This window comes from Aquarana catesbeiana, linkage group LG12 (assembly GCF_042186555.1).
Source record: "Aquarana catesbeiana isolate 2022-GZ linkage group LG12, ASM4218655v1, whole genome shotgun sequence".
Lineage (NCBI taxonomy): Eukaryota > Metazoa > Chordata > Amphibia > Anura > Ranidae > Aquarana > Aquarana catesbeiana.
Window position 1 is genome coordinate 2,582,394 of NC_133335.1, and position 13,442 is coordinate 2,595,835.

General features: G+C 44.4%; 1 protein-coding gene across 2 annotated transcripts in view; it reads left to right on the top strand.

Moving 5' to 3' along the window:
* TRIM25 (tripartite motif containing 25) overlaps positions 1–7,226 on the top strand; it is a 50,540-nt gene extending 43,314 nt beyond the window's left edge. The window contains exons 12-13 of one of the 2 annotated variants that reach the window (XM_073607116.1): positions 6,325–6,386; positions 6,423–7,226. In XM_073607116.1, coding sequence (XP_073463217.1) covers positions 6,325–6,386; positions 6,423–6,571 — 211 coding nt within the window. In that variant the 3' untranslated portion in view covers positions 6,572–7,226. Of the gene's footprint in view, positions 1–6,324 lie in introns of both variants that reach the window. The other variant, XM_073607115.1, reaches the window with a different exon arrangement.
* Positions 7,227–13,442: the final 6,216 nt, after the last annotated feature.

Genomic DNA, 13,442 nt, shown 5'->3' on the forward strand with positions numbered 1-13,442 from the left:
ATCAATTCCTTTCCATGTAAGTTAGCCCTCCCTCATCCCCACCCTTTCCAGGTCATTACCCTCTAATCTATAATTCATTAAATTTAAGGTTTGAAAGTAACCATATTGTTAAGAATGACCATCTAGTCCTGTCCGAGTTCCCCTTTTTTTCTTTTTTTTCCTTTCCCCTTTCCTTCCTTTTTTCTCCTTCCCTCTTCCTTTTTCCCTCTATCTAGGGACATTTGGAACTGGAATGTCCAAGTTTTTACAGAAATCTTGAAGGTCTTCCAGGAACTTTAATCTAACAGTTCTTCCTTCTTTCTGCACCAATAAGGATACTGGGAAACCCCAGCTATATTTAATGTTGGCCTTCCTCAATTGCTCTAGAAGTGGTTTTAGTTGACGTCTCCATGCCAGAGTTCCTGCTGATCAGTCAGAGAATATTTGGAGTTCCACACTCTCAAATTTCACTGGGGAAACTCCTCTGAGTTTGCTCCATATTCTGGCTTTGTCTTCATAAAGGTGAAATTTAATAATGACATCCCTGGGAATTTCCTCCCTCAGGCCAGGGGGCTTCCTGACCCTGTGTACACGGTCTATCTTAAGATCCTCGTCTAACCTTCAGTCCAGGATTGGATTAAATATTTTTTTCAGTTTAGTCACTAGGTCGTCCCCTTGCTTTTCTGGTAAAGCTCTGATCCTGAGATTTTGAGGACGGCTCTGATTTTCTTGTTCTTCCAGTTTGCACAATATATCTCGATGGTCAATTTGCATTCTCTTCATTTGCATTTTTAGATCTAATATTTCTTGGGCCTGTTTTCCTGTTATTCCTCCGCTTCTTCAACCCTTCTCAATAAATGGCCCATATCCAACCTTACATTCGAAATCTCTGCTTTAATCAAATTTTCTAATTTTTCGAACATTTCCAGCATTTGCGTTTTTGTTGGAATAAGAGCCATTTTCCTTTGATCTTCTATTATACTGGAATCAGGCTCTCCCTCCAGATCCAATTCTTCCCTGGATTTTTCACTTTGATCCACTTTAAGTTTTCCTAGTTCTTTCTTCTTTTCCTTTGTACTTGTTCGCTTTTTTTCCAGACCTGGGCTTTTTGAACTTGCGTCCTTAAGATATTTCTGGATTGTGCTCGTATTTAAGCTCTCTTTAGGGGTCTTGGGTTCTGTCGCTTTTTGTGACCGACCTCTCATATTCTCTTTTGATGTCTTCCCCCCTTCCCTTAATGATCGATAATTAAAGAGACCAAGAGTTTAGCTCCCTTTAGGAATCAGTCCGTACCCTTGGTCTCTGCCACAGAGGCAAAGGGGAAGATGAAATCGGCTCTAACTCAGACTAAGCAGAGCCAGGATCTGTATTCTCAGTTCATATATGATGAAGAGACCCCCTAGCTGGCTCCGCTGCACAACATGCAATGGTCTTGTCCTTTATAGTGTTCTGTTACACGAAGGCGATGAAGGAAACAAGCTAAAAAGCAAAAAAGGGAAAAAGCAAGTAGTATCTTCCAATTACTCTTCAGTAAAACTTCATGAAGGTCTGCAGGTGTTTAGAGCGATCCCCCTTGGGAACCGTGGGTAATGTCTTGTACACAATAGACCGCTCTTATATTTACAATCCCGCTCCAGATCTTTCATATATGTTGGCAGTGGGTCAAGATATATAAACAAACAGTTCTATAGCTCAGAGTGCTCTGCGGGGAACTACAAACAAAGGATATTGACCACACTGTGTCTCCCGACTTATCTCTGAACCCCTTATCAGCAAGTTCACACTTTATGCTTTAAAATAATTTCCAATGCTAAAGACCTTTATGTAACCTGCACAGGAGAGTTCCAGGAAAAGACGGACCGGTCAAAAGCTTTAAATCCTCTTCTGGGTTCTATATTCGATATCAGCAAGCCTTATGTATCTCACAGCTTAGTTTTCCTCCAGGCCTATTGACTCTAAGATCCCTCTGCTATTTAATATGCACATTGACATGCGGTCCCTTTAAAGAGTTTCTAAGATGGCTTTGTCAGAGAACGCTTTAAATATAGAGGTAAAAGTTCATACCTGAGGAGGGATTCTTCATACAGCTTGTGCAGTTCTTACCCTCCAGAGGGAATCCGGTCCATCTGATACAGTGATGTATAGGGTTGTTACAAAGCTCCAGAGACGTCCTGGTCAGCTTAATGCTCCCTCTTTATGGATAAGAACTGCTTCCTTGTCCCCCCCTATACATAGTCAGTATGAGCAATGACATAGAGGTGCTGAGAGGGAAAGGGAGGTAAAGGGAGATGGTGTTCACATGCAGACAGATACCGGACAGTCCGAGCAGGGACACTGTATGACGCTGTGTTTCTCTGGCCGATCGAGGGTGCCGATTTCAGCCTGCCAGCTCTGCGCTCAAGACCGTCACCTGCAATTGTTGGTGTGGGATTTCCTTCCACCGGGGGATGTGTGGGCACTCACCCCGCTCTGTGCCCACTAGTTCGTCCGAGCCACCTCCGCCTGCTCACAGCGGCGCCACCATCAGGCCCCTCCCCTAGCTCTGACACGTCACGTCAGCATCACGTCCCGACTGCCCAGCCATTTTGTTGACCTACTAGTTGCATTACTTTCTTACATACTCAAGAGGACTTTTTCTAACAGACCTAAAATGTGCAGATGTGATTGGGGCCTTCTACCCCCTATAGAAGGGGCTGTATGGTGTATAGGGTGTAGTTGTAGAATATTAATTGTGATTAATTATCGTTATACATGGAATATCTGCAGACATTCCCACAATGCACTTCTCTGACCTGGGCCTTGGGGTGAATTTTTGGGAAACACTGGAGTGAGTTCAGAAGAGAATTCAGACATGAAAATGTTTGATTACTGTGGAGTTTTCTAGAATCTCCTCTGTAATGCAGTTCTCTATCTCCTCTGTAATGCAGTTCTCTATCTCCTCTGTAATTCAGATCTCTATCTCCTCTGTAATGCAGTTCTCTATCTCTGTAATGCAGATCTCTATCTCTGTAATGCAGATCTCTATATCCTCTGTAATGCAGATCTCTATATCCTCTGTAATGCAGATCTCTATATCCTCTGTAATGCAGATCTCTATATCCTCTGTAATGCAGATCTCTATCTCCTCTGTAATGCAGTTCTCTATCTCCTCTGTAATGCAGTTCTCTATCTCCTCTGTATTGCAGTTCTCTATCCCCTCTGTAATGCAGATCTCTATCTCCTCTGTAATGCAGTTCTCTATCTCCTCTGTAATGCAGTTCTCTATCTCCTCTGTAATGCAGTTCTCTATCTCCTCTGTAATGCAGATCTCTATATCCTCTGTAATGCAGATCTCTATCTCCTCTGTAATGCAGTTCTCTATCTCCTCTGTAATGCAGTTCTCTATCTCCTCTGTAATGCAGTTCTCTATCTCCTCTGTATTGCAGTTCTCTATCCCCTCTGTAATGCAGATCTCTATCTCCTCTGTAATGCAGTTCTCTATCTCCTCTGTAATGCAGTTCTCTATCTCCTCTGTAATGCAGTTCTCTATATCCTCTGTAATGCAGTTCTCTATCTCCTCTGTAATGCAGTTCTCTTTCTCCTCTGTAATGCAGATCCCTATCTCCTCTGTAATGCAGTTCTCTATCTCCACTGTAATGCAGTTCACTATCTCCTCTGTATTGCAGTTCTCTATCCCCTCTGTAATGCAGATCTCTATCTCCTCTGTAATGCAGTTCTCTATCTCCTCTGTAATGCAGTTCTCTATATCCTCTGTAATGCAGTTCTCTATCTCCTCTGTAATGCAGTTCTCTTTCTCCTCTGTAATGCAGATCCCTATCTCCTCTGTAATGCAGTTCTCTATCTCCTCTGTAATGCAGTTCACTATCTCCTCTGTAATGCAGTTCTCTATCTTCCCTGTAATGCAGTTCTCTATCTTCCCTGTAATGCAGTTCTCTATCTTCCCTGTAATGCAGTTCTCTATCTTCCCTGTAATGCAGTTCTCTATCTTCCCTGTAATGCAGTTCTCAATGTCCTCTGTAATGCAGATCTCTATCTCCTCTGGCCGCCCTGTCAGTTGATGACAAGGTTGAACAATACGTTGTGTTAAATATCAGCTAGATGACAGAAAAGCTTTTATTTTTCGGTGTATGGAGCAGTAGGGGTCCAGTGCTCCCTACTACTCATTGGATTCCAGTGAATAGTGTCTGACAGACTATGACTGTATTAGAAGTCATCAGTGCAGAACCACATCCTCTATACCATTGTCATGTGACAGGCAGGGGGATTACCCCAATGTATCATTGTCATGTGACAGGCAGAGGGATTACCCTGTTATGTCATTGTCATGTGACAGGCAGGGGGATTACCCCATTAAGTCATTGTCATGTGACAGGCAGGGGGAAGTTACCCTGTTATGTCATTGTCATGTGACAGGCAGGCTGGGGGAAGTTACCCTGTTATGTCATTGTCATGTGACAGGCAGGGTGGGGGAAGTTACCCTGTTATGTCATTGTCATGTGACAGGCAGGGGAGATCACCCCTATGTATCATTGTCATGTGACAGGCAGGGGGGATCACCCCAATGTATTATTGTCATGTAACAGGCGAGGGGGGATTACCCTGTTATGTCATTGTCATGTGACAGGCAGGGGAGATCACCCCAATGTATCATTGTCATGTGACAGGCGAGGGGGGATTACCCTGTTATGTCATTGTCATGTGACAGGCAGGGTGGGGGGATTACCCTGTTATGTCATTGTCATGTGACAGGCAGGGTGGGGGGATTACCCTGTTATGTCATTGTCATGTGACAGGCAGGGTAGGGGATTACCCTGTTATGTCATTGTCATGTGACAGGCAGGGTGGGGGATTATCCTGTTATGTCATTGTCATGTGACAGGCAGGGTGGGGGATTACCCTGTTATGTCATTGTCATGTGACAGGCAGGGTGGGGGATTACCCTGTTATGTCATTGTCATGTGACAGGCAGGGTGGGGGATTACCCTGTTATGTCATTGTCATGTGACAGGCAGGGTGGGGGATTACCCTGTTATGTCATTGTCATGTGACAGGCAGGGTGGGGGGATTACCCTGTTATGTCATTGTCATGTGACAGGCAGGGGAGATCACCCCAATGTATCATTGTCATGTGACAGGCGAGGGGGATTACCCTGTTATATCATTGTCATGTGACAGGCAGGGGGGATCACCCCAATGTATCATTTTCATGTGACAGGCGTGGGGCGGGATTACCCTGTTATGTCATTGTCATGTGACAGACAGGGGGGAAGTTACCCTTTTATGTAATTGTCATATGATAGGCAGGGGGGTTACCCCAATGTATCATTGTCATGTGACAGGCAGGGGGGTTACCCTGTTATGTCATTGTCATGTGACAGGTGGGGCGATTACCCCTATGTATCATTGTCATGTGACAGGTGGGGGATTTACCCAATTATGTCATTGTCATGTGACAGGCGGGGCGATTACCCCTATGTATCATTGTCATGTGACAGGTGGGGGATTTACCCAATTATGTCATTGTCATGTGACAGGCTAGGGGATTACCCCATTATACCATTGTCATGTGACAGGCTAGGGGATTACCCCATTATACCATTGTCATGTGACAGGCAGGGGGGTTACCTTGTTATGTCCTTGTCATGTGACAGGCTAGGGGATTAACCCAATGTATCATTGTCGTGTGACAGGCAGGTGGGTTACCCCATTATACCATTGTCATGTGACAGGCAGGGGGGTTTACCCAAATGTATCATTGTTATGTGACAGGCAGGGGGGATTCCCTGTTATGTCATTGTCATGTGACAGGCAGGGGGGTTACCCCGTTATACCATTGTCATGTGACAGGCGGGGGGGGTTTCCTGTTATGCCATTGTCATGTGACAGGCAGGGGGATTTACCCCATTATACCATTGTCATGTGACAGGCAGGGGGGTTACCCTGTTATTTTATTGTCATGTGACAGGCAGTGGGGATTCCCTTTAATGTCATTGTCATGTGACAGGCAGGGGGGGTTACCCTGGTATGTCTTTGTCATGTGGCAGGCAGGGGATTACCCTTTTATACCATTGTCATGTGACAGACGGGGGGGGGGGGGGGGGATCACCCGAATTTGTCATTATCCTGTGACAGACGGGGGGATCACCCCAATATATCATTGTCATGTGACAGGCAGGGGGATTACTGTGACTCAGTGGACCCAAGTTTGAAAAGCAGCTGTGAAGATGTAGACTGTTTCCCTTCAGTGCAGAGACATGTTTTTACAAAGAATGATGCCAACCTGATGGTATTTAGAAGGTCCCCAGAATATCCGCTGATTAAAACCATTTGTTATGGTACTCGTAGAACCCCTTCCAGGATGTCCAGACCTCCTTCTTTCAAAGTCTCTACCAAGGCCTCCGGAACACCTTCTGTCAAAGCCTCTACCAAAGCCTCCGGAACACCTTCTGTCAAAGCCTCCGGAACACCTTCTGTCAAAGCCTCTGGCAAGACTTCCAAAACACCTTCTGTCAAAATCCATGCTAAGACTTCCAGTGGTGCTCACAAAACCCCTGCCAGGACCTCCACTGCCACTCGCAGAACCAAGAAGTAAAGAATTTCCTGAAACAACGATGGGCCTGTCCTCCAACCAGAAGGTTATTTAAGCTCCAGCCCTAAAGTGTCTAGTTTTATCGCCAGCTCTCCTTTTGTGAACAAGAGCTAATATACTTACTGATTGTTTTACTTGTTGCTGATCTGGATTGTCCTGACTACTCTCTTGCCTGCCACGTGCCCATGACCTCTGCACGGACCTGACTATGCCTCTTCCTAGAATTTCATGTACACTACAGTCTCCAAACCATAGCCATTCTCTTCCAGCTACCTCCATGGTGGGTCAATCCAGAGGGTTGCAACCTGGTGACAGCTAGCAGAAAAGAAAACTGGGACCACTAGGGTTCCTGGGCCATCTCCACCATCAAGAGCTCTGGTAAAGACCAGCTGTCACTTGGACTCTGCACCTCAGGTCCACACCTCTGGCTAGGGACACTGTAACACCATCTGTACTGTACAACAGTATGAAGGAAAATTGTTATATAACCCTTATCATAATAAAATAATTGTATGGAATTCTGTGCTACCTAATAAAAACGAGACAAAGAAAAAAAAATGTGTGCTTTGTGTGGATTAAAGCAATTTTGGGAGGCGGGTAACTGGAGGAAAACAGGAACAAGGCAATATAAAGTGGGGGAGAATTGGGCAAAAGATATCCACAGACACAGATAAGGAGCCAGCGGGGAAAAGGTCTTCTACGTGTGTGTATATAGAGAAAGAGGTTTGTTAATGGCATTTTTGGCGGTGCCTTAAACAAATAGTATCAGAAAAGATTTTTTTTTTTTTATTTAACACATTTTATTTTAACATCTTAAAAAATTGTGCAATATAAATAATTGGCAGATTGACATTTAATCACATAATAGGTGACATTTTCGAGGTAGAAGATAACATGATGTTTTTATCCTGCCATGTTTCGCCCGTGAGGGCTTCCTCAGGGATTTAATTGAAAAGGTCCCTCCTTTGACACCCTCGCTTAATCTTATATTGGCAGTCCTTTTGTGAGTGTATATATGTGTGTGTGTGTGTATGTATGTATGTATGTATATATATATATATATATATATATATATATATATATATATATATATATATATATATATATATATACCCGTTGATTGGTTTAGGTGTGTCAACATATATAATTTTCTTTGGTGTTCACCACTAGACACTGTTTAATTTTCATATTATTATTTACATATTGTAGCTTGGTCTCTGCATGCCCTCTGTGGCCGCACGGTTTGTCCTGTGTCTTCTGCAGCATTTCGGTGGCCCTGCTTTGGCATGCTTGGGAGACCACACTGGGTAAGCTACTGACTGGCTGTACATGGCAAATGCTGAATATAAGTAATTACTGTTTTCATCAGTGCATAATATCCTTTTTGTATGTTTTAGGCACTATTAAATGTATGTTGTCTGATATTATTATGGCATTTGTTCTCTTCTTGTTCTGAACAGTGACCTTTTCAATATATTCCCTGAGGAAGCCCTCACGGGCGAAACGTGGGGATAAAAACACCATGTTATTTTTTACCTCGAAAATGTCACCTATTATTTTTATATTGCACAATTTTTAATGATAAAATAAAATGTGTTAAGTTTAAAAAAAATAATATATATTTTCTGGTACTATTTGTTTAAGGCACTGACAAAAATCCAGTTAACAAACCTCTTTCTGTATATCTGCCTTACTGAGGGATGTTGGTGCCAGTAGGTTAGTATGTCACTAGCCCGCACTACTACTTTCTCTTCTGTGTGTGGTCTACACCAATATACCCGAATACCCTGCAGGCTGGCTGACCTATACCCAGAATTCATTGCATTTATCATGTATAGCTCTAACATATACCGCATAGCTGTACAGATAACACTGAGCCAGTCACATCAGTCTCTGTACCAGAGGAGCTTACACTCTAATTTCTCCCATAGTCACACACTATTATTATTATACATTTATATAGCTCTGACACATACTGCAGTTCTGTGCAGAGATCACTGAGCCAGTCACATTAATCTCTGTACCAGAGGAGCTTACACTCTAATGTCCCCTCCCCCACAGTCACACACTATTATTATTGATATTATGCCTTGACATGCATAGAGAGAAGACCGCTCTTTTGCTAGCCCTACCCTTCTTTATCATTATTCTGGTGATCCTGGAACACATCTGCTTCTGACACTGGAACACCCTCTGCTTCTTACATATAAACCTAAAGTAAAAAGGAAGAGTAAATTACTAAGAAGGTCCTCTTAAAACTGAGGGATGTTTCTGATAGGTCATTTTGGATGCAGAGAGAGTACACTCCAACTCTCCTCCTCCCACTCCGATTCATTTCACTTGTTGGCTGGCTTTTTTTCCGCACCTCTCATACACAACACAGTGAAATCCAACAAACTTCGATCAAGGTATTCTTCTAAGAAATGTGAGAATTATTCTGACCATTATGCAAATCACCTGCATGTCTCTGAGCCCTCAGAATGCAGACTTGTGGGGTATGTTGATGTTTTCCTTTCTGTTTCAAGAAATGACATCTGCAGACCTGAAAGACTGGCTGAACTGCTCTACCTGAAGAAACTGAGATAGATATGGTGGCCCTGAGCTGCGGGCATGACCTTAATAAAGATTGTATTGTCTACGTGTTGACTCAGATCTACGAGGTTAGAACTTGTCTGGTATGCAGAGAGTGGTCCCAGGAATGGTCAGCACTGCAGACATGCTAAAACACTTTGTTCCAGGTCACATGTAGCATACAAGGGGATTCCCTGTACATACTGCCTCCATACCCTGGAGATGCTGGAGGGGGCCTCTAAAAAGAAGATGGAGCGACTGAGACACATTGACCTGGGAAGAAGGAGAGACTGGAATACATTGACCTGAAAAGGAGAGACTGGAAAACATTGACCTCTGAGAAGGAGAGACTGGAATACAGTGACCTCTGAGAAGTAGGAGAGACTGAGACACATTGACCTTTGAGAAGGAGAGACTGAGACACATTGACCTCTGGGAAGGAGGAGAGGCTGGAAAACATTGACCTGAGAAGGAGAGACTGGGATACTTCGACCTTTGAGAAGGAGGAGGAGAGGCTGGAAAACATTGCCTTAAGAAGAAGAACTAAAGACTAAGACACATTGATCTCTGAGAAGGAGAGACTGTGACACATTGCCTTGGGGAGAAGAAGGAGGCTTTAAGACAAATAGATCTCTGAGAAGAAGAAGGAGAGACTGCGACACATTGACCTCTGAGAAGAAAAAGAGACCGCGACAAGTTGACATTTGAGAAGGAGGTGGATGGACTGGAAAACATTGACTTAAGAGGAAGAAGGATAGACAAAGACACATTGACTTCTGAGAAGAAGAAGTTGAGACTGGGACACATATTGACCTCTGAGAAGGAGAGACTGGGACACATTGACCTCTGAGAAGAAGAAGTTGAGACTGAGACACATTGACCTCTGAGAAGAAGAAGTTGAGACTGGGACACATATTGACCTCTGAGAAGGAGAGACTGGGACACATTGACCTCTGTGAAGAAGGAGGAGAGACTGAGACACAGTGACCTCTGAAAAGGAGGAGGTTGATTCACTAAAACTGGAGAGTGCAGAATTTAGTGCAGCTCTGCATGGGAGCCAATTGGCTTCTAACTTCAGCTTCTTCAATCAAGCTTTGGTAATTAAACCTGGAAGCGGATTGGTTTCTATGCAGAGCTGCACCTGATTTTGCGCTCTCCAATTTTAGTCAATCAACCCCACTGACTGGGTTAAAAGACCAAGGATCAGATAGCCGGGGTCCTTTCAGTCCTCTGGATGGAGATAGAGAAGACAGTTGGAGATATGATGCTGGTGATGTAGATGAGGGTCTAATCTTTGAGACAATTCAGGCAGGTTTATCTAAAATTATAACTACTGAAAATGATTGGTTGCAGGTGCCGGAAGCTTCCTATTTACTACTAGATGTAACCACTGCTGCCAATGACATCCACCTTATAGAATACTTAAAAATGACAACCTGGTTCTGCAAAGATCAGTCCTTCAGTGACGCAGAGAGGTTCCATAATAACGGGGTACTGAACACTGACCCTGGCTGTGTGCCAGATAAAATCTTGTAGAGGGCCGTAGTTTGGAGACCCCTATTTTATTCAGTACCAAACATAGAGCGATAGAATAGTAAGAGGGTTGGGGGGTGTTGAAGGAGCACTGGTTATGATGGTCATACACAAGGACAAAGCGTGCACCTGGTTATGCTTGCTATAAGGTGATAGTAGTTAGCATCTTGCCCCCTCAGGAGACAAAGTAGAGAAACCAGGCGGTAGAGAAGACAGATGGGAGGTAGGTTCCAACAGTTATGAGGGTCCTGAGCACGGGATATTGCTGAGCCAGGGTCTTAAAGATTCAAAATCAGAATGATCAACCAACAGGTCCAAGTAGAGAGGGCCTCCTTTAATCTTGGATAGGGACCCCGGTATCATCACTGTAACAGAAGCCGTGACAATAGAGATGCACATTTTGTTTTAGGCAAAAAAAAATGTTTCCCCAAAATGAGGTGATTTGGTGACCCTCCCCCCACCACTTGTGTATGCCTGATCCTCAGAACATTTCCAACAATGACTGGAGGAGGATGAGACTCTGAGGGAGCGTGGTACCAGAGAGACCACCTTGTCATTGTTATCCTGGAGGTATGAGAAGGGGGATGGTTTGTGGGTGAGTGCATGGCGCTTCTTCCAGTCCTCACCCAGAACATTCCCATTAACATATCACAGGAGGTCTCATCCAGCGGGTCCACTCTCTCATCAGCCTGAACATTTGGGAAATCGCCCAGGAAGGGGTTCAGGGCCAGAAAAAAAATGTTGAAGTGGTGTGAGTGTAAGGCTGGCCATACATTATACAATTCTCTTTTACAATTTTCCTTTAGATTTACCAAAACCATCTAATATGAGGTCACACCTAAACACTTTCCCTTGTATGCAATCAGATGGCCCCTTCTACTACATAGTTGAAGGTAAATCTAAAGGAAATGGAACAAGAAAATTTTATGATGTGTGGCCAGCTCTGGAGACGGAGGTAGCTGCCTCTTTAGTGTATGAATGAATCTAAGCATGGAAGGTGCTGTGCTTGTGTGGAGAGAACCTGGTGGAGATGAGGCCCTGCTTGTATGGGGAGAACCTGGTGGGGATGAGGCCCTGCTTGTGTGGAGAGAACCTGGTGTAGATGAGGCCCTGCTTGTATGGGGAGAATCTGGTGGAGATTAGACCCTGCTTGTATGGGGAGAACCTGGTGGAGATGAGGCCCTGCTTGTGTGGAGAGAACCTGGTGGAGATAAGGCCCTGCTTGTATGGGGAGAACCTGGTGGGGATGAGGCCCTGCTTGTGTGGAGAGAACCTGGTGGAGATGAGGCCCTCCTTGTATGGGGAGAACCTGGTGGAGATGAGGCCCTGCTTGTGTGGAGAGAACCTGGTGAAGATAAGGCCCTGCTTGTATGGGGAGAACCTGGTGGGGATGAGGCCCTGCTTGTGTGGAGAGAACCTGGTGGAGATTAGACCCTGCTTGTAAGGGGAGAACCTGGTGAAGATGAGGCCCTGCTTGTATGGAGAGAACCTAGTAGAGGTGAGGCCCTGCTTGTGTGGAGAGAACCTGGTGGAGATGAGGCTCTGCTTGTGTGGAGAGAACCTGGTGGAGATGAGGCCCTGCTTGTATGGGGAGAACCTGGTGGGGATGAGGCCCTGTTTGTGTGGAGAGAACCTGGTGGAGATTAGACCCTGCTTGTATGGGGAGAACCTGGTGGGGATGATGCCCTGCTTGTATAGGGAGAACCTGGTGGAGATGAGGCCCTGCTTGTATGGGGAGAACCTGGGGGAGATGAGGCCCTGCTTGTATGGGGAGAACCTGGTAGAGGTGAGGCCCTGCTTGTATGGGGAGAACCTGGTAGAGATGAGGCCAGGAGTCCCTGGAAAAGTCAAGGAAGTGAAATAGTTTATTATTTAATTTGAAGGTCATCTTCATATACCCTGACAGTGCGTGTTTTACTAATTTCCTTTCCTTGTAACATTTGTAGATTCAGGTCTATATGGGGCGGTCCTCATTACATATGCAGGATCTGCTTAGTTGTGCTGCACAGTGATTGTGCCTTGCTGCTCCTCTCCTTCAATGTGTACAATTCACATCGGAATGATTAGAAATAGACATTTCCCCTTTAATACCGCTCTGTAAGTCTACATTCCCCGTGTCTGAGGCCGCTCTGATTACTCAGCAATGGCGGCATCAATGTAACAAGTGATAAGTAATTCATGTATTTGTCTGCATTATAGTTCTGTGATTGTATCTCTCATTTGATGATTCCTGGATTTCCATTTACTGATAATAAATTCAATGAATTCAGCTGGAGTGATTTTTTTACGGGGAAGGTGTCAGTGGGATTTCCAAGAGAACCGGTCGCTACAGTGCCTTGAAAAAGTATTCATACCCCTTGAAATTTTCCACATTGTGTCATGTTACAAACAAAATTGTAAATGTATTTTATTGGGATTTTATGTGATAGACCAACACAAAGTGTCTCATAATTGTGAAGTGGAAGGAAAATGATAAATGATACAAATAAATATGTGAAAAGTGTGTGTGTGGGGGGGTATTTGTATTCACCCCCCTGTACAAATACAAATACACAACAATCTTAGAAGAAAGCCTGTTATGCCCTGTACACACGATCGGACATTCCGACAACAAAACCGTGGATTTTTTTTCCAAAGGATGTTGGCTCAAATAGTCGCACAAATGTTGTCAGAAATTCTGAACGTCAAGAGCCGAGAAAAATGTGGTTCTTCTGCTTGATTCCGAGCCTGCGTGGACTTTTGTGCATCGGACTTGTGTACACACGATCGG